Source organism: Ictalurus furcatus, chromosome 21 (assembly GCF_023375685.1).
Source record: "Ictalurus furcatus strain D&B chromosome 21, Billie_1.0, whole genome shotgun sequence".
Taxonomy (NCBI): domain Eukaryota; kingdom Metazoa; phylum Chordata; class Actinopteri; order Siluriformes; family Ictaluridae; genus Ictalurus; species Ictalurus furcatus.
The window spans coordinates 18,019,533-18,041,226 of NC_071275.1; the positions used below are offsets into that span (position 1 = coordinate 18,019,533).

At 41.1% G+C, this 21,694-nt stretch overlaps 1 protein-coding gene across 1 annotated transcript in view; it reads right to left on the reverse strand.

Moving 5' to 3' along the window:
• Positions 1–19,668, reverse strand: part of adamts9 (ADAM metallopeptidase with thrombospondin type 1 motif, 9) — a 61,906-nt gene extending 42,238 nt beyond the window's left edge. The window contains exons 1-16 of the mRNA XM_053652729.1: positions 19,515–19,668; positions 18,384–18,766; positions 14,355–14,514; positions 10,278–10,552; positions 9,517–9,600; positions 9,119–9,243; positions 8,845–8,885; positions 8,613–8,718; positions 7,422–7,568; positions 6,964–7,105; positions 5,905–6,009; positions 5,296–5,441; positions 4,719–4,900; positions 4,023–4,159; positions 3,764–3,881; positions 262–357 (exon numbers count right to left, since the gene is read on the reverse strand). Coding sequence (XP_053508704.1) covers positions 262–357; positions 3,764–3,881; positions 4,023–4,159; positions 4,719–4,900; positions 5,296–5,441; positions 5,905–6,009; positions 6,964–7,105; positions 7,422–7,568; positions 8,613–8,718; positions 8,845–8,885; positions 9,119–9,243; positions 9,517–9,600; positions 10,278–10,552; positions 14,355–14,514; positions 18,384–18,766; positions 19,515–19,605 — 2,338 coding nt within the window. The 5' untranslated portion in view covers positions 19,606–19,668. The remainder of the gene's footprint in view (positions 1–261; positions 358–3,763; positions 3,882–4,022; positions 4,160–4,718; positions 4,901–5,295; positions 5,442–5,904; positions 6,010–6,963; positions 7,106–7,421; positions 7,569–8,612; positions 8,719–8,844; positions 8,886–9,118; positions 9,244–9,516; positions 9,601–10,277; positions 10,553–14,354; positions 14,515–18,383; positions 18,767–19,514) is intronic.
• Between the last annotated feature and the right edge of the window lie 2,026 nt (positions 19,669–21,694).

Consider the following 21,694-nt stretch of genomic DNA (forward strand, 5'->3'; position numbering starts at 1 on the left):
ATGTCCTTCTGTTTGGGACGGGGTGATAAAGGATATGTCATCGTATCCTTTGAGGAAGAGAACTATATTGTTTGGTGACACCCACGCACGACCATTACAAAGGAAATCCACCGGGTTTCCAAATAAAGACGTTTATTAGCCTAGAGACTGCGTACATGCCAATTATAGTTTCTTCATGTTTTCCAACCTCATGAACTTCAAGTCTGAAATTGGCTCAACACAAACTGAATAAAGGGGTGTGTTTCTCTGAGCTCGACTCACCGAGGTAGTTATCATCCTCTGGTTTATCTGAGTAGCTGTGCTGTCGCACGTCTATGTTTGTAGCACCGCTGGGGATTCGCACGACGAGGTTGTAACCTATAAAAAAAGATAAGGGACTAAATAACTCAATGACATCTCGGATATGATGAGTGACTGACCGAGTGCGTGAAGGACTGAGAGAGTGAGAGAGTGAGTGTGAGAATGAGTGAATGACAGAGAGTCAGTGAGTGAGAGGGAAGGTGAATGAGTGATTTAGTGAGTCAGTGAGTAAATGAGTGAATGTTTTAATGAGTGAGAGCGTGAGTAAATGAGAGAATGAGTGAGGGTAAGTGAGTGAGTGATTTAATGAGTGAGTGAGTAAATGAGAGAATGAGTGAGTGAATGAGTGAGAGGGTAAGTGAGTGAGTGATTTAATGAGTGAGTGAATGAGTAAATGAGAGAATGTTTTAATGACTGAGGGAATGAGTAAATGAGTGACTGCGTTAATGAGTGAGGGAATGAGTAAATGAGTGAATGTTTTAATGAGTGAGAGGGTGAGTGAATGTTTTAATGAGTGAGTGAATGAGTAAATGAGTGAATGTTTTAATGAGTGAGAGAGTGAGTGAGTGTTTTAATGAGTGAGGGAATGAGTAAATGAGTGAATGTTTTAATGAGTGAGAGGGTGAGTGAATGTTTTAATGAGTGAGGGAATGAGTAAATGATTGAATGTTTTAATGAGTGAGTGAATGAGTAAATTAGTGAATGTTTTAATGAGTGAGAGAGTGAGTGAATGTTTTAATGAGTGAGGGAATGAGTAAATGAGTGAATGTTTTAATGAGTGAGAGGGTGAGTGAATGTTTTAATGAGTGAGTGAATGAGTAAATGAGTGAATGTTTTAATGAGTGAGAGAGTGAGTGAGTGTTTTAATGAGTGAGGGAATGAGTAAATGAGTGAATGTTTTAATGAGTGAGAGGGTGAGTGAATGTTTTAATGAGTGAGGGAATGAGTAAATGATTGAATGTTTTAATGAGTGAGTGAATGAGTAAATTAGTGAATGTTTTAATGAGTGAGAGAGTGAGTGAGTGTTTTAATGAGTGAGTGAATGAGTAAATGAGTGAATGTTTTAATGAGTGAGAGAGTGAGTGAATGTTTTAATGAGTGAGAGGGTGAGTGAATGTTTTAATGAGTGAGTGAATGAGTAAATGAGTGAGTGTTTTAATGAGTGAGTGAATGAGTAAATGAGTGAATGTTTTAATGAGTGAGAGGGTGAGTGAATGTTTTAATGAGTGAGTGAATGAGTAAATTAGTGAATGTTTTAATGAGTGAGAGAGTGAGCGAGTGTTTTAATGAGTGAGTGAATGAGTAAATTAGTGAATGTTTTAATGAGTGAGAGAGTGAGCGAGTGTTTTAATGAGTGAGTGAATGAGTAAATGAGTGAGTGTTTTAATGAGTGAGGGAATGAGTAAATGAGAGAATGTTTTAATGAGTGAGTGAATGAGTAAATGAGTGAATGTTTTAATGAGTGAGGGAATGAGTAAATGACTGAATGTTTTAATGAGTGAGAGGGTGAGTGAATGTTTTAATGAGTGAGGGAATGAGTAAATGACTGAATGTTTTAATGAGTGAGGGAATGAGTAAATGAGTGAATGTTTTAATGAGTGAGAGGGTGAGTGAATGTTTTAATGAGTGAGTGAATGAGTAAATGAGTGAATGTTTTAATGAGTGAGGGAATGAGTAAATGAGTGAGTGTTTTAATGAGTGAGAGGGTGAGTGAATGTTTTAATGAGTGAGTGAATGAGTAAATGAGTGAATGTTTTAATGAGTGAGAGAGTGAGTGAATGTTTTAATGAGTGAGGGAATGAGTAAATGACTGAATGTTTTAATGAGTGAGAGGGTGAGTGAATGTTTTAATGAGTGAGGGAATGAGTAAATGAGTGAATGTTTTAATGAGTGAGAGGGTGAGTGAATGTTTTAATGAGTGAGGGAATGAGTAAATGAGTGAATGTTTTAATGAGTGAGAGAGTGAGTGAATGTTTTAATGAGTGAGGGAATGAGTAAATGACTGAATGTTTTAATGAGTGAGAGGGTGAGTGAATGTTTTAATGAGTGAGGGAATGAGTAAATGAGTGAATGTTTTAATGAGTGAGAGGGTGAGTGAATGTTTTAATGAGTGAGGGAATGAGTAAATGAGTGAATGTTTTAATGAGTGAGAGGGTGAAAGAATGTTTTAATGAGTGAGTGAATGAGTAAATGAGTGAATGTTTTAATGAGTGAGTGAATGAGTAAATGAGTGAATGTTTTAATGAGTGAGGGAATGAGTAAATGAGTGAGTGTTTTAATGAGTGAGAGGGTGAGTGAATGTTTTAATGAGTGAGTGAATGAGTAAATGAGTGAATGTTTTAATGAGTGAGGGAATGAGTAAATGAGTGAATGTTTTAATGAGTGAGAGAGTGAGTGAATGTTTTAATGAGTGAGGGAATGAGTAAATGACTGAATGTTTTAATGAGTGAGAGGGTGAGTGAATGTTTTAATGAGTGAGTGAATGAGTAAATGAGTGAATGTTTTAATGAGTGAGAGGGTGAAAGAATGTTTTAATGAGTGAGTGAATGAGTAAATGAGTGAATGTTTTAATGAGTGAGAGGGTGAGTGAATGTTTTAATGAGTGAGGGAATGAGTAAATGAGTGAATGTTTTAATGAGTGAGAGGGTGAAAGAATGTTTTAATGAGTGAGGGAATGAGTAAATGAGTGAATGTTTTAATGAGTGAGAGGGTGAAAGAATGTTTTAATGAGTGAGTGAATGAGTAAATGAGTGAATGTTTTAATGAGTGAGAGGGTGAGAGAATGTTTTAATGTTTAATTAAATAAAAGAATGTTTAATGTTTAATGTGTAAGTAAATGAGTGAATGTTTAAATGAGTGAGAGGGTGAGAGAATGTTTTAATGTTTTAATGAGTGAGGGAATGAGTAAATGAGTGAATGTTTTAATGAGTGAGGGAATGAGTAAATGAGTGAATGTTTAAATGAGTGAGAGGGTGAGAGAATGTTTTAATGTTTTAATGAGTGAGGGAATGAGTAAATGAGTGAATGTTTTAATGAGTGAGAGGGTGAGTGAATGTTTTAATGAGTGAGGGAATGAGTAAATGAGTGAATGTTTTAATGAGTGAGAGAGTGAGTGAGTGTTTTAATGAGTGAGGGAATGAGTAAATGAGTGAATGTTTTAATGAGTGAGAGAGTGAGCGAGTGTTTTAATGAGTGAGGGAATGAGTAAATGAGTGAATGTTTTAATGAGTGAGGGAATGAGTAAATGAGTGAATGTTTTAATGAGTGAGGGAATGAGTTGGGGAATGAGTGAGAGGGTAAGTGAGTGAGTGATTTAATGAGTAAGTGAGTGAAAGAGTGAGTGAATGACTGAAAAGATAAATCACTGAGTGAGCTGTAATGAATGAACTGAACAGCGTATAACAGAATGGATCAGAATCAAACCGTGAACTTTTTTTTTTTTTAAGGTTGTAATGAAACCTACCGTAGTGCACCGTACTCAGTGTCCCTGCCACTGTCTTACAGGATGAGTTGTCTCCTCCACACACTCCACATTTATCTCTCCTGGCCTTGGAGTTTAAAACATGGTCACAACCTGCTTGCTGCAGAAACACAGTGCAAATACGGACGAGAACTCAGTTCTAAAGTGTAATCAATTATGGCTTGTGATGGAACTTTAAACATAAACTCAATGTATTGCCAAAAAAAAAACCACACACACACACACACACACACACACTCACCCTACACAGGCCTTGCACACAGATGTCGTTGGTATCGGGGCCACACGGCGTGCCATCGATCACTCGGTCCTTGAGCTGATAGTAGGCTGTGTTTCCTGCTACTCTGCAGAAGAGCTTGCAGCGGTCCTTCATTAGAACTTCACATAAAGAGGACAAAATGCAGGAACGTCAGAGAGGAAATCAATTCGTGGAAATCAAAACACCACGATTATAAAATCTTTGCTTGCCATTGATAGACCGAGATGTTCTAATTAACTCATTAACTCATCTTTCGTTATTTTGATCTAGACATTTGGTGCATTTCCGTTTGACATTCAGGAATAAGAATTGGAACAAGCAAAAAAAGTTTCGATTTCCAACATTACGCGAAAGAAAATCCAATAAAAATATATGAGATGAGACAAATTTCCAGGACAAATCTGTCCTTTAGTATGTCTAAAAGTTAGTATTAGTAAAGTTATTCGGATAATTGCAGGGATTTATTTTTTAAAACAAACATCAAGCCTCAAGCCTGAGCTGCTTAAAAATGGATGAAGAAATACCGTTAAAATGCCGTTAAACCTGTATCCAATTAGCACAACGAAAAGAAAGAGCTAGCTGGGGAAAAATGGACCACGTGAGGAAAATATCGAATGACTGCTACGACTGGAAAACGGTAAATAAATAAATAAATAAATAAATAAATAAAGGTCTTACTTCCGCTGTACTTGGGCACCCAGCGCACATTTGGAGGTAGACCGTTGATGTTAAAATGGCGGCCGTCGAAAGCAGCGCACTGCTCCTCTCTGAAGTCTCGTCTCTGTTTAGAACATGGCTCAGAGTTGCACGAGCGAAACTTCATCCTGCGCCCCACGCAGTACTGTCCCCCGTTCCTAGGTCTGAATAAAGCCGTGCACACGTTACAAAAAAGAACTCAAACGAATGAATCCACGAGCGATCATGTCATTCTCAAATTCAGTGATCTTACGAAGAAGTCCTGACTGTCCCTTAAACATTTTACAAACTGCACCTTTAATATGTTTTTCATTCCAATGTGGGGTACTGTATTTTCTGGCAAATTAATGATCGTTTGAGCAGGCAAAAAAGAGCAGAGATTAAATCCGTAAAAACAAACAACAACAAATTGATGATTATAAAAATATTACTGAATAACTTCTCATGGTTTATATTATTTATACAGTTACCAAGGCAACCAAAATGAAGCATTAAAAAAAAAAAAAAAACATTAATCTCTACACTGGACAAGGAGGAACCAATCATTCGCAGTGCTTACGCGGGTCTGTTACAGTCCCGGGTGGCGATCTTGATGCCCCCTCCACATGTGCGTGAGCAGGAGCCGAAGGGACTCCACACGCCCCACTCTCCGTCCACCGGACCCAAGTCGTGCTCCTTCGGGGTGCACACGCCATGCTTACAGTGCTGTTTAAAGAGAGAAAGTGGGGTGAGAGACTGAGGTCAAATACACGCAGGATTAATTCAAGCTTGGTAAACTATACAGCAATTTTATTTTAAATCTGAAGGGATTGGAAAAAAAAAAAAAAATCCTATTACGTTAATCCTCAGAGTTATAGCCGAATGTCTGTTTTCTCTTTAAGAGCAAATCCATACTCGAGAGCGAACTCCGCTCCGAGTTAGGGGGTGTTCTGTGCAGATATACGAAATGTAAACAATGCCGGGGAGCCCTGAATATGTTAGGATTATTAATTGCTGGAGCTCAGATCCTACTAACTGTACGGACGAGGAGGAGATTTAGTTCTGAGAGAATGTCAGAACATTAGTTTCATATTCTGAAGGTTGTAATTGTTTGGAGCTTTAAGCTAAGCCATCAAGGCATTATCTGTATCTGTGCATGTTTAATAGCACTATTAACTTGAATACTTGCCCTTCCATGGCCACAGTCAGTGCCGTCAGCCCAGGGCATGTGCTGGGTTCGACAGCCACGCTGAGGTCCTTCTGGACTCATGCACCAAAGCCGTCGACACTGCATCTGGAGAACACACACACACACACACACACACACACGCACACAAACCCACACACACACTGTTAGCCCTCAGTACCACCCCCTCACAAACATATACAACTTTTACACACACACACACACACACACAAGCAATGGGTAACTATCCCCCTCTCATAGGGCTTACCCTTTAAACAAACACTTTAAATGCCACTGACTAAATGTACTACACTGTGCTGTTTAACAATGTTATGTAACTACTACTTAGAACTGGAACCTAAAATAGCTCCTCTCCATTCCTCTGTTTGTACATGTCCATGTAGAGAGCAATACTCAAGACAGCGAATCTCAGCATGGACATAAATGCATTTCATCCACATGTCATTCGAATGCCTTGCTAGAAAAGGTGGCATCCCATCGTTAAATAAATCATTCAGGTGGCATCCTACCGCCGTGTTCTTTATCAATATGGCGGAATCCATGAAAGTTCAGGTTGCGGTTGATGCTGGCTGTAATTACAGTGTCATTTTAGTTGCCTTCTTTTACCAATTTATCAACACATCTTGTGGTTATGACCGCGGAACGTGGTCAGAACTTAATCCTAGCAAGAGTTAGCAACATATCCTAGCAACATATCTGATGTAGCTTTCGCTGTCACTTAAGGTACTTATGAAGAGTTTAAAAGACCAAAATGTGAACATAATGAGTCTTTATTGGTCACATATACATTGCAGCACAGTGAAATTCTTTATTCTTTGCAAATCCCAGTATTAGGGCCAGAGCACAGGGGCAGCCATAATACGGCACTCCTGGAGAAGAGAGGGTTAAAGGGCCTGAACCCCCAACCTTCTGATCAGTAACCCAGAGCCTGGCAGTGCTGGGGCTTGAACCCCTGACCTTCTGATCATTAACACAGAGCCTTAACCGTCAAGCCACCACTGCCCCAGTGTAATAATCAGTGCAATACCCTTGTTTACTTACCATATATGAGCAGACTTGTGTTCCAGGTCCAAATATGAGTTCGCATTGTTGATTGACGCTGTATATGCGCCCCGGGAGTTGCTGGAGCAGGGGGTACGGCCTGGACACGGGCTCGTCGAGCAAGCACTCTCCATACCCTGTGCTAATAAGAAATGATGAAAAAAACGACTTGAAGAGGAAAACAAAACAAACAAGACAAAAACAAGACACACACACACACACACACACACACAAAAAAAAGAACACGGCTTGAGTGTGTGTTGATGGGATTGAATGTCTAGTTTCATTCAAAGATTTGGAGGACTGGAGCTGATTGAACCAACTTGGTGTAAAAAATGAGCTTTTAAAATAAACGTTCTCTCAAACATGTCTGATCTCGTTCTCTTTCAGAGGATGACCTTACAACTGCATGGAAGTCACAGGAAGCCACCAGTGTGTATACAACGGGATGTACGTACTCGAGGAACTCTGTGATGTATTTTCTGCTGCATTTGGACCACATCCAGGGGTTGGTGTTGTAGTTGAGTGTAGGGGCCATGACGTGCTGCTGAATCTTAACACCGTCCTCTTTACATTTGTTACTGTCATCATGGGGCATGTTGAACCTGCAGAACACAACGTACACATGCATACAGACATCAGTAGATTTACACAGCAGATGGAGAATATTTCCGTTCTACATTCGGGTTAGCGCTGCCAGAACAGTATCGATGCTGTTTGTGAAGCTGGTTGAAAGGAGGTCACGCAGGGAACGGAGACGGCAGGAGCGAGGTGTGATGTGTACAGCTTTGCACCTTATAGCACCAGGAGCTCAATCCCCTGCTCAGCCTACAGCAGTGAGGTCACAGCCCTCCACCGGATAAGAAAGGAATTCCAAAATCCCATCTTGGGCACGCAGTGGAAATAAATGAATGGTTATGGTGCAAAAGGCTTCAGTGAGAAAAAAACGCATATCTGTACTTCTATAATATGTGGGTGTTTAAATAGGTTTTAAAAATCTACTGGTAAGGAGTAAAATATTTGGCAATTCCCAAAAAAAAATTTAGTTCTTGATAATGCTTACGTTACACCAAAATTGCTTCATAAAGATCATTTCGGTGCTATCTGAAGATAGTGGTAGAACTATCTAAGGGTTCAATGATCAGCCAATGGCTAGGATTCAAAGATTTTGCCTTGATTATATATATATATATATATATATATATATATATATATATATATATATATATATATATATAAAAGGATGGTTGGTGTTCCTGATAGCTAGTGATGATATGTGTGTGAGAGGAATCATGTGTTAGCCTTCACTGTCTCAGGTTGGCAGGTGTCATGATATGATAATAAGCTATAAACTCTGTCCATGCCTCTTAAGCAAACCATCATGAACATATGTTGCAATTTGTTATGTCTGCTAGATGTAAGTTTTGCAATTGAAAAACATTAGCATGGAACTGTAGTAGAATAGTACAGAAATGTAGTTAAATCTACAACACTTGAGGGTAAAAGTCCTTCAACATGGTGTTTCCCTCCTAGAGAAGGTTCCAAGTAGAACCCAGTAACTATCCAGAACATCCATCATTAAAACCCATTTGCTATGCGTGTAAGACTGACGATCAGCGGGTAGATAGGTAGTGGAAGTGGTCACTTACACGTGGCCGAGTTCATGAGCGATAGTGAAAGCGGTACTGAGGCCGCTATCTTCGCTGATGCTGCAGCTCCTGTACGGATCACACACTGTGCCTAATTCTGCAAGACCTGGCAAAGCAGAGAATAACTGGGATTGGTGAAGTCGTAACTATCATTTATACGAATCGTACGATTATTTAAAAATAATCACCGACGTACTCATTATACTACTGATATTTAATAAAAAACAATTACCTAAAGTGTCACACTTGTCTTTTGCTCGACAGATGTCCTGCCTGTACAAACATATGGGTTACACTTATATAAAGCAGACACACACTTGAGCTGTTTTATACAATACTACAATTCTATACAACAAACAACTGCCCACTGGGACGCAGATTTAAACCCCCCAGTCCTGCAATTATACCCTTGAATGTGGCACCTATTCGACTTTCATTTGCCCTAGTTAGCCATGTTAGCATTTTGGCTAACCTTTCCTTCTAAGAGGAAGTAAAAGCTGCGGGACCTGGTGATGAGGATGGCCGTGTCGTAGTGGTCATGGTGTTCGTCGTCGAGGTTGTTCTGGTCCAGCTGCCAGACGCAGAAGTTCTTTAAAGTGGCTTGTGCATTGAAAGAGATAACTGGACCCTTCTGTGTAGAGAGAGAGAGAGCGAGAGAGAGAGAGAAAGAGACATGTATAGATCACTATTCTGTCTGCAGGCTAGTGATCAGTAAGCTGGAAGAAGCTTTAGCTAGGCTTTAGTTATAAAAACATGGGATGGTGGAACTAGCTGAACACTGACATGCTAACATTTGGCTTGGATGAAGTTGCAGGTCAGTGAAAACTTACAAATGGCCGGCTGTGCCAGCTGAGACTATGCAACCATGTACGATGTATGAGAACGCAGAGAGGCGTAAGCTTACCAGCTCATTGTTTATTATGACTAGCTTCACAATGACAATGTGGATTAGATTGCCAATGCTGGGATCCTTGTAGATCGAGGAAACCTGGATGAAGACAAAGCAAATCAGGCTTGTGTTGGTGAGGAAATGCCATTTTGGCCAGGTGTGTGCATTCCTGTGGATGGATTGGTCTTGATGTTTGCAAAGGGACATGAACAGAGCAGCCGCATTACCTTTATCAAAAGAATCCCCCATTATCAAAAAATCTGAACGATCTGTATTCACATTTCAAACGTTATTTGCCAACATATTATATCTATGCAATGCTGTCAAATAAAATAAAAATAAAAACAACATAAAATGCATGACCTCTAGGGATTTATAATTCGATGTCTGCAAGCTCGGATAACTCTAATAAATGCAGCTGCGTGAAGCTAAGATTTTCGAGAAGGGCCCACACAGCAGTTCTATTTATAATACAGTTGGTCATCTGCTGCAGAAATATTTCTCGGCTGTTGAGAAAGTTGATTGCGCTCCCAGAAATCTGTAGAGAATGCAGCCTGTGCCAAGACAGAAGTAGGTCAAATTCACCTCCCAGGAAGCCATGCCAAAAAAAATCTCAAGCATGCATTTTATGTGACCGTTCCTCCTGGTTTTATTCCTAAGGTTTTTCACATGTCAGAAGAGTTTGTGTTGTAGGATTGGAGTTAGTTCTTGGGCTAACTGTTGGTACACCTAAAGCAACAGCATGCAGGAAAACCAGTCCGTGAGACAGAACTTACAATAGACATTAGTGTCAGAACGTAGTGCTGGAGGTTGCTCCTGTGATATTCCACCATCTTGTAGTCAGCAACGACCATGGCTTCCACGAAGCGCGGGTAGGAGAGGAAGCGCTTTGCTCTCCGGTGAGGTCCTGAGTCACTGCTGCTGTGGTTAGCTGATAGCTGCTTGTCTTCTGTCGAGGGTAAAGAGCCCGAGAGAAGCCCTGCGCTGAGACTCTCCAGGTCAGACGCCAAACTCCCAGACACCATGTTTTTCTCAGCAGCTGCTTTATCACCTGGGATACAAACGCAAACATGACATTATAACCCAACTCTGTACTCGTGTGCACAAAGAACTGAGCAGAAGTGCACGATTGGACAAAAATGTACAACGATATCTGCTATACTCCGTGCAAAAACGATGCTTGCATCCGAAAAGGTTCGTAAGTTTGTCTCGCTGGGAAAAACCCTGAAGGTTCTATGTAGAACCCTAGCAGAGAGGGTTCTCGTAAGTAAGATCTTAAGACTCTTAGAGGAAAATCCATCCTGAAAGACTTGCATATCAATATTTATAGTTTGCTGAGCGAAAGATTTATTTTATGATCCAATTCCAAGTTGACTTGTTTCCACTTGGGTTAAAGGCTTCCTACATTACCCACAATGCTCATCGACTACCAGCTGACTGTGCTACAGAGGGACTTCATCTCTACCTAAAGAGATGCAATGCAGCGGCGCTTTAGTCCTCTGCTCAATCAGATCATCTTCCAAAGCTTCGACTTTCATGCGGCCAACGCTGCTGCGCTCATCATCTCGTAGCTTGCTACCTAGCCAAGCGGTGTCACTGTCGTAACTCGGCGCAACCGCATCGTACTGCTGCGTTGCATTCTGGAACTTGAGTCCAGTGTATGTAAGTTGGATTACTTGTGAATTAATAGTAAGAAAAGAACTTCTTGCTCTTTTCTCTTTAGGAGCTCACAGCGAAACCTGACCGTTGTCGCTCGTGTCTGAGATCGTATAAACATTTTATTTCTTATCCTAGAAAATGCCATTGGAACTGTGCTCGCGATTACAATTTCAGCGTAGGACACAACCCCTAACTTCTCATGGGCCATGAGAAATGGCCAACTTCCACAGACATTTCCCTTGAACCGAGCTCCATCAGGGGCTTCAGCTATGGGCTTCCCCAGGCTCGGTGAGTGATTTTCGGGCAAAATGGCCAACTTCCACAGACATTTCCCTTGAACCGAGCTCCTTCAGGGGCTTCAGTACTGGGCTTCCCCAGGGTCGGTGAGTGATTTTCGGGCAAAATGGCCAACTTCCACAGACATTTCCCTTGAACCCAGCTCCATCAGGGGCTTCAGCTATGGGCTTCCCCAGGCTCGGTGAGTGATTTTCGGGCAAAATGGCCAACAAATACAGCACTAACCAACAAATTAGCATCAGAGTCAGAAATATTTCAATATAAACATCTTTAAAGAGAGTCAGGGTGGGGTATTACTTCAAGAGCTCAACATTGGGCTTGAAGAATGCACACTGAATCCACACTAACATTCATACATTGTTGTGAACTCTGCTGTTTAACCAAACAGTCTAGTCCTTTAGCTTTGCATCGGATGAACCCTCAACTGTGTGGCATTTGAAAGACAGCAAACATAAACAACAGACATGAGCTCTCTGGTAAAGTGTTTATCATTGTTATTGGAATGAGAAGAAAAATGTTGTGCGGCTAAGCTTGAGGTTTCGTCTGCTACGAGGCTAAGTATGAAGTCAGGTTCATGCTACGTGAAGTTGGCATCTTGCCGTAAAAGCCTTGCCATCTTTAGACATCTGGGATACAACAGCGGTTTTATACTTTGCTAAAAGCATACAGTATGTCCTAACGATGACTGTAAAGAAGAAGCAGTTTTCCTTTTTGCAAAACAAGGGAAGCAAACACCAAATTCTTGTAACATCACACCGACACCCCCTCAAAAACGAGACAAGTCAACTTATTATTATTATTAGGTTTTTTTTGCTGCCTGTGATTGAAGACAATGAAACTTATCCTCCGGCTAAAAACCAGAAGCCACAATAGGCCTTTCATAAACCTTCCAGTTATCTTGTACACACTTTGTGCCCCAGTGCATATTTGGAAGTTGGGGCAAATATATTTCCTTTATATATCGCAGTATCACAGGGAAAATACTGGCAACACAAAAGGCCCTGTTCAGGTTTATGAATAAACCACAGCGTGTTGCCGTCCTGCACTACACCACACACAATTAAAATTTATTTTCATAGAGATAAAATTTGCAAACACTTTGGACTTGTTCAGCACTTCGCCTCAGAGCCGCTTGCCGTGGCACGGGTGGTATTGTGCCTATCAGGTTCCCTTATCTGCAGGCCACAGGAAGTGCAAGAGTCAACAGGATTCTGTGGCAATAAACTGAGATGGAAGGCGATACCAGAAACATTTGGAATGATTCTTTCCTGCTGCGGTACAGAAAAAAGGCTTTTCCAGCTACATTCTGAGGCATTCTTTTGAAAATAGAAATAAAATAGGCCATAAATAGGACCAGAATTTTTTTTTTATGCCACTATCTCTAAACATTACAGGTCTGTGAGAAGGAAAGAAACTATTACACAAGAAGCAAAAATAACTGGTACATGATTTCAGATGTGTTTTAGCATAAGCATTAGAATTAGACACCTATTATTTCATTTTTGGTTTGCTTAGAATTTTTTTGTATTGCAGGATTTGGAGATTTTTACACAATTTTACTGTAAAATGGTAAAAGTGTACTGTAAAAGTGCTAACTTGGCAAGCTGTGGTAACAAAGATGACACTTCAGCACTAACTGAGTGAGCTGAGGTAATGAAGACTAACGCTAACTCAGTGAGTTGAGGTAATGAAGACTAACGCTAACTGAGTGAGCTGAGGTAATGAAGACTAACGCTACCTGAGTGAGCTGAGGTAATGAAGACTAACGCTAACTGAGTGAGTTGAGGTAATGAAGACTAACGCTAACTGAGTGAGCTGAGGTAATGAAGACTAACGCTAGCTGAGTGAGCTGAGGTAATGAAGACTAATGCTAACTGAGTGAGCTGAGGTAATGCTAACTGAGTGAGCTGAGGTAATGAAGACTAACGCTACCTGAGTGAGCTGAGGTAATGAAGACTAACGTTAACTGAGTGAGCTGAGGTAATGAAGACTAACGCTAACTGAGTGAGTTGAGGTAATGAAGACTAACGCTAACTGAGTGAGCTGAGGTAATGAAGACTAACGCTAGCTGAGTGAGCTGAGGTAATGAAGACTAACGCTAACTGAGTGAGCTGAGGTAATGAAGACTAACGTTAACTGAGTGAGCTGAGGTAATGAAGACTAACGCTAACTGAGTGAGCTGAGGTAATGAAGACTAACGCTAACTGAGTGAGCTGAGGTAATGAAGACTAACGCTAACTGAGTGAGCTGAGGTAATGAAGACTAACGCTAGCTGAGTGAGCTGAGGTAATGAAGACTAACGCTAACTGAGTGAGCTGAGGTAATGAAGACTAACGCTAGCTGAGTGAGCTGAGGTAATGAAGACTAACGCTAACTGAGTGAGTAGACCTAATAAAGGTGCTAAATTAGCAAGCTAATGTAATAAAGACCATTAAATGGCATTGTAATTGCGCTAGCAATATTCCTCTGTGACATCACCGCAGCACACAACTGCTTACTTCTCACAGAAATAATGAAAATACAGCACGAACCAACAAATCAGAACCAAAATTGCTAAGCACATCACAAATATTTCAATATACACATATTTAAAGTGCATCAAGCTGGAGTTGTCCTTTAAGTTCAGTAAAATAAATAAATAAATAAATTAATTAATTAATTTAATTAAATTAAAAAAGCAGTGCTTGTTATTGCAGTTGTAACCACATTACCAATAGGGACATGTTGGTAAAGTCGGTCCAAAGTAAAGTTCATTTGAGAAATTTGAGCAAGACTCCTGCAAGATGTCTAGCATTTATGATGAAACCCAATGTCTGTTAGCTGTTAGGAAAGATTCTCCAAAAAAAAGAAAGAAAGAAAGAAAGAAAGAAAGAGGGAATTTAAATGAACTTTCTTACCTGCAGTATCACATAACGACTCGTCTTCTTTGGCCCTCCTGTGTGCATCTTTTCTGTACACAATATGAGGTTTGATGTGTTCTTCTTCATAATGTTCACCATTGTAGCTGTGAAGAGGCTCCACAAAATACTCCCCTTCTGACGACCTGAAAGTGCCAAGCTGGAAAAAAAACAGCACCACTTCAAATGGAGCGTGCCCACCGAGGTGTGTACAAACATTCCTCAGGTTGCTGTTAATTGCCCTTGTCTTACCCACCCCCCTCACCCTACTCCACCCCCCCAAAAGCTTTATGTCCTGCATACATGATGTAGCAATTAAAAAAGGGGTACATATATTGCATGCATATAGGCAAACTGGCCTCCAGAGGAAAGCAAATGTGAGCGATGATTATCAGGAAATGATGGTGTAGTGTGATTTTTATGTTGTGAAAGCTGATGAGGGGAAAAAGTGCTGACGCTGGAGATGTGAGGCCAGCATTCCTTTATAAGAAGTGTGGGTTCTCGCACCATGAGGAAAGTAAGAGAGCAACCAAGAAATCCCAATCCGGAAAGTAAGAAGACTGCAATAATTGAATTATTTCAATTCATTTAGTTTTGCATAGTAATACCTCACCTCAAATGCATATCAGAGCAAATGTAAATTCAGACCAAAGTTTTGGCAGATTGTGCTTGGGTGGGTAAAATTTGGTGTTGACTAGCAAGTACGAGTCATTTAAAAAGGCATACCCATCGACCTTCATAAACCACCCGAGAACACAGGTAGGTTTTAGATGACATTCAAATTCTGCAATGCCCTGCAAATGCCCAGTCACTCATGAGGGTGTTTTTTTTTTTTTTTTGGCTTTTCCTCCGTTTTCTCCCAATCTGGCCATTTGTCAATTCTCTTGCCTATTTCACAATAACTACCAACCAGTGTGCTTTCTCTGAGACATGTGAATCCACCGCATCTTTTCGACTCTCATGCTACACCACAGCTGGAGGAAAGCGCTGTCTTCCCTCTTCTGCATACCTAAACTCACAGATACCCTCAAACGGCTAATGTTAACCATGGAGCCATGGATGGCTGTGGCGTTGTCAAGACTCAAACTCACGATACCCCAAAGATAAGATATGTTGAACACTTTTCTGTTGCACCACTCAAGAGCCCTCACCCTTAAGCTTTACCGGTGACCTTGGACCAGCCAACAGATACAGTCAGGAAGATCTTAATTACTATCTTTGTTATATAATAGTTGAAGGCTATTATCTCAACTTTCCACAAAGGACCCCACGTCCTCCCACACTGTCACTAACAATAGCACCAAGCCAGTGTGATGCGAAAGCAATTCATTGTCATTGGAAATGCATACTCATGTTTGCCACTGAAGTCCTTTCAGTTTAATTGCTCTCGTTTCCCTAAGTGCATGTGTAAAGAATGTCCAACAGCAACTGGTCTTTCTAAGAACGTGAGCAAAACTACAGGAAACTGCGAGGAACGTTCCAACAATAACAACACTCGAGAGAGTGCTAAATCCCACGTCAAAACACACTTCTGTGTTTCTTACTCAGCAAATATGGCCATAATCCAAGTCCACTATGCCAGCTCTAAAAAACCCTATTAAACCTGGTCTTTAAATCATCAGAGGGGTCACTGCTGAAATAAGTGGGTTGGTCTTCATTTCACCTTAGAGAACTACAATTAGACACACTTGAAATACATTGTAATGGATTTTTTATGTTCTTTGGAAAACTCTCCTTGGTGGGTCTCAGTGAAAAGACCATGTGCAACACTTTCTATGAAGGACATATCTGTAGGGCATTATTCTGCACACACACCAAGATGTAAATCAATTCAAGTAAATCAAATTATATATATATATATATATATATATATATATATATATATATATATATATATATATATATATATATATATATATATATACGCACACATAAATAATATATATATATACACACACATATATGTATATATATATATACAAATAATATATATACACACACACACACACATATATATATATATATATATATATATATATATATATATATATATATAAAATGCACTTTTATGAAGTGAGGTTGAATTTATTTGCTATAGGTAATATATTGCGTTAACAGCACTGATTAAAAATCCATATTGCGTATGCAAATTTTGCTATAAACTGTCGTGCATATTCATGAATAATTAGAACAATGTGTATAATCCCTTATGAATACATTATAATCTGTTATAAATGTGTATAAAGGTCATTAGAGATATGGCTTTCAGAAAAAGTTTTTAACAGAACATTTTTCCAGCTTCAGCCTTTTTAAAGAGCCAGAAACATAAAGATATGCAACTATTCATTATTCATTCATTCATTCATTCAAGTTGAGTAACCACTTTATCCTGGTCCCCGGGAACACTGGGCTATGTGTTAGCCCATAGCACATCGACATCTAGCCAAGACGGTCACAATGTGCATAAATGCGTACATCTCAACTGTGCTGTTTTTGATGCACGTTATTAATATACTGCTTTAAATAGCACGTTAGAATATTTATTCAGTTCCTGGATGTAGTCAGTGGAATGTTAGAGGCTAAACAACACCACAAGAGAAGTTGATTAATTCAATTCATTACGGAAGGGAAGTTGAATATGTGAATGTGCTTGGTGAGAGTTTTGGATGTTAAAGAAATCAACAAACTCAACTGACGTGTGCCGATATCTTCCCATATAGGGCAAAACGAGGTCATTTTCATGTCACTGAGATGTAAATTTCACATACTGTGCTTATGTATGTGTGCTATCTGGGAACATTGGGCCCTTGAGCAATGCCCTTAACCTTCAGCTGCTCAGTTCTACGTGTGGATTGCATCCTGTGTAAAAGTGTCCCCCAAATAAATGGACATAAATGTCATGTTTTGCGGTTAGCCTGCTTTCTCATACAACTGCTAAAACATTGAGGTGTGTTTACTAGGTTCGTGGTTGAAGAGTAACCAAATGCTTACTCAGAGTGTTTAGAAAGGTACAAGTGATGATGTCCGATGATGCTGAAGAATGTCCCAAGCTAAAATGGAGATTACAAGGACAGGTACGCTGCATATGAGGACGTGACTAGGGCCGTCAGTACACCTTCCAGGATCCCCTGACAGGTTAATGGACAATTTTAGTTCTCTAGGGCAGGGGTTCCCAAACTTTTCCAGGGCAAGGCCCCCCAAATCTCATTAAAATTTGACGAGGCCCCCCTTTTGCAAGGTGTCTTTAAAACACATTAAAAATACAGACTTCTGAATATACCCCCTTTTTTATTAATAATTACATCTTACATTACATTAGGAATTGATTGTGTGTGTGTCTGAGAGTGAGAAAGATAAAACATACATTTATTTATTTTTCACACCGAATTGTTGAGGCCCCCTGGGCGCCCCCTGGCGGGCCCCCAAGGGGGCCGCGGCTCCCACTTTGAAAACCACTGCTCTAGGGTACCCACCTTCCCACCCATCACAGCACCCTTGGCTAAGACATTTTGTACCTCCTGGAGCACAGATAGATGCTATGAACGGGAGGTAGCTGTTCCGGTTTGATCCTGACTTCAGGTGTCCGTGTGAGTTTCCTATGTTTTCCCTATAACCGTGTGGGCTTCCTCTGGGTTCTCCGGTTTCTTCCCACCTCCCAAACTCATGTAAGTACATGGATGTGTGACTCTAAGTAGTCCGTAGGTGTGAATATGTGTGTGTGTGGGTGTGTGGGCATGGTGGCCTTGATGGACTGGTGTCCCATTTAGGGTGTTACGCCCAGCGTTCCCGGGATAGGCTCCAGATCCAACGTGACCCTGACCAGTATAAAGCACTTACTGAAGATGAATGAATGAACGAATGAATGAATTTCAGTTTGTTTCTTTAGGAACTGCCCCATTACTCTAATGCACTTTTCATATGCAAATAATCCCGCTCCGTCCATCAGTGGCTTTTAGCACCTTTTTTTTTTCTTCTGCGCACGCGCATTACCTTCTTTCAAAGAGAGAGGAAAATGTTTTTGCCACTCACCAGGCCAGAACAGAGGCTGATGACGGCGGCGTGCTCCGTTTCTCCGTTCACGTGTCCTTTATAAAAACAGTGCCGGTACACCGTTTCGTCCTCCTCCACTTCCTTTTCCTCCTGGTGCGTCCGGTTCATCGCGCCAACGATGGATACGGTATAAAGCGGCGCAATAAATCCCGCCTCGAGCGTCAGGTTCAAGTGATAGTCCCGACCGAAGGCGGAGAGTCTGTAATGCACGTGCTCGGATTCCCAGTGTGCCGGTTCCGTGTCGTTATCGGCGCTCCGCTTCCTGCGTCTGAAGTGCGCGCTCTGGGGCAACGCGTCCCCGGCCTCGGTCACTCTGATGGGCGTCACGATCTCGTGCGCTCGGGTGTGCTCCAGTGATCTGGCTGTGGATGAGTGTGGAGATTATGCTTTCATAACCATACCTTTACAAGATATCGTTCAGGTCACTGGGATAACTTCTAACTAACTATCTAGCACCAATCTTTAAATCCATAAATATTTATATCCAATATTATATTTATATCCAATATCTTCCTCATCACTGGGGTCTGATTTGAAACTTCTCAATCACACCCCTACACTCTCAGAAAAGGGGTACTAAACTGTACCTTTCCTCGTCTCTGGGGTGTCCCGAGTACATATCTTTCACCTAGAAAGGTGCATGTACTAGTGTAACTTTAAAGCTTACAGTTAAAGAATAGTATATAATATGTAGTGCAGTGGAATTGTCATCGGCGCGTTGATAATCGATAATCGATATCGCGATATTTGATATAATCCGTGCAGGAGAGCGCAGTGATTTATCGATCACTAAATGTTTCATGCCGTGCATCCTGATATTGAATATGAGTCGATGAGTCGTGAGTACCGTGATCATAATCATTCTGTGCCAAATAGTTGTTTTTTTCTAAGCGTCACAAAATTCCAGTTTGAGACACATCAAGAGATCATAAACCATTGCCAAGCCAACGGAATCAGTCCTAAGTATTCAAGTGCACGAGTGGAAATTCATTCATTCTCCAGGCTATCTCCCAGGTGGAGCGCGCGATATAACGGGGAGCAGAAAATGAATGACATGACAACTTGTAGAGGAGGAAAAATAAATAAATAAAAATAAAAAGTTTTCCTTACCTTTTCTCGCGCGTACCGGAGCTCTCCGGGTCCCATGCACAAAGTCGGCGAGAAAGATGAACAAGCCCAGACCCCAGAGAAAAGCGTGCATGATTAATCTGCTCAAAACAGCGCGCGCAAAATCCAGTAATATTCCGAGGGTTGGTGGTTTTTACTCCGGCGCGCGCGCGGCTCTCCTCCTCGCTCGTGCTGCTGCTGCGCTCAGGGGCGGATTACATGGTCGCGAGCGTGCGCCGGGGTCCGCGAGCTCTCCGTCCGAGTTCTTGGCGAACTTGAATAACGTAGCCTATTAAAGGCTTGGGGGAGGAAGTAGGGAGGGAGAGGATGGAGGAGGAGGAGGAGGAGGGTGTGGATGTGAGGGGAGTCACGGTGGACACGGTGGGCTCCGCTGCCCGGGTTCAATACTACTCAGGGGGCGGGGTCGAGGCAAAGGCGATACGAAGGTGTCTGAGGAAGAAGGATCTCGTGCACAGGCGGAGCTTGGACTTTTCCAGCGCACCATGGGTGCAACTGATTTGACCTCAATTTATATATCAGGGTTGAAATGTTAGCACGTGCGCATACACATTTCCACGACCCAGAAATGTCCAATACATCCACGCATACAAATGCAACATTTCCCTTCCATTCTTCTGTCCGTAAAACGCACGGAATCCAGTCAGACAGCATCATTTTATAGAGTTAAGCACTTTAGCTGACAAGACAACCCAAGTTACCTGTTGATTCCAATACATTAGAGCTTTTTCAACACATCAGAGAGCATTTCTGAGGTTTCTTTAAAACCAAAACACACACTCAGTTGACGTCACGTGCTATTAAAGGAGCAAACAGTCCCAGTGTGAAAGATCTGTGCACTAACCCATCAGGTTTATTGCTTTCATTGAAATCTTAGCTTTATTTATCCTTGCATATCCTTTCCACAGTGAATTCGCATTCTATTAAAGAACAAGATTAATACATCATTTATGTATTTTGTTGTTGTTGTTGTTTATCTCGTAATTGTAAATGATAGAACTGAGACGTCAGGCTTTAATAGCCTATATTTACATACAAATAAATTTGAACAAACTTAATGCAAACCCACCATTCTGTTAGCCTATAGGAAACATTTTTAAGTAGGCTAATTATGCGCATGCACTTTTCGAGTGTTTATACATTTTAGGCAAACAACAACAACAACAACAACAACAAACAAACAAATAAGAGGCAACTTTTACTCCAAGCATTTGGTGTTAACCGTAAACCCCTGTATATACGCTCAACATACATCAAAACTCCTAATAACTTTATCATAACTGATTTACTGTAAATCTCAAGTCGTTTCACGTATCCATGACTACGGATGATTCCACTTATAGGTGGAAAAGGGGGAGCTAAAAGGGTGCACACAAATAAAAGAGCCCTCTTTGTGTGTGTGTGTGAGTGTGTGTGTTTGGGGGGTAAGAGAAATAGCTGGCCTAGTTGTTCATTCGAGTTATAACGAGTTGTTCATAGGATGTCTATTACACCCAACACATTACAGCGTTATAAAGAGCTATGAGCGAATGAAAAAGGTCAAATGCATGGTTTTCCAAATGGGTAGTCCAGGAAACGGACATAACAGCCAATAGGATTCGTCTAATTTGACCACGTGATTAAGAAGTAACTAATTAGGTCATCCATCCTTCCATCCATCTTCTACTGCTTACTCCTTTTCAGGGTCACGGGGAACCTGGAGCCTATCCCAGGGAACATCGGGCACAAGGCGGGGTACACCCTGGACACGGTGCCAGTCCATCACAGAGCACACTCACATACACACTCACACACCCATTCATACACTACGGACACTTTAGACACGCCAATCAGCCTACCATGCATGTCTTTGGACTGGGGGAGGAAACCGGAGTACCCGGAGGAAATCCCCACAGCACGGGGAGAACATGCAAACGCCGCACACACAGGGCCCCGGCGGGACTCGAACCCCGGACCCTGGAGGTGTGAGGCGAACGTGCTCTAATTAGGTCAGCTATGCTTAATTGAAGTTGTTTGTTTGTTTGGAACGGCATAGTGGCTAACATAATATAACGGCTTTCGGCTGTAAACGTAAAATTGAAAAAAATGAGAGGAAAAAGAAAGAGAAAGAGAAGAACTGGACAAGGAAAAAGTGCCAAAAAAAGAAAAAAACGAGCTCTTACTGT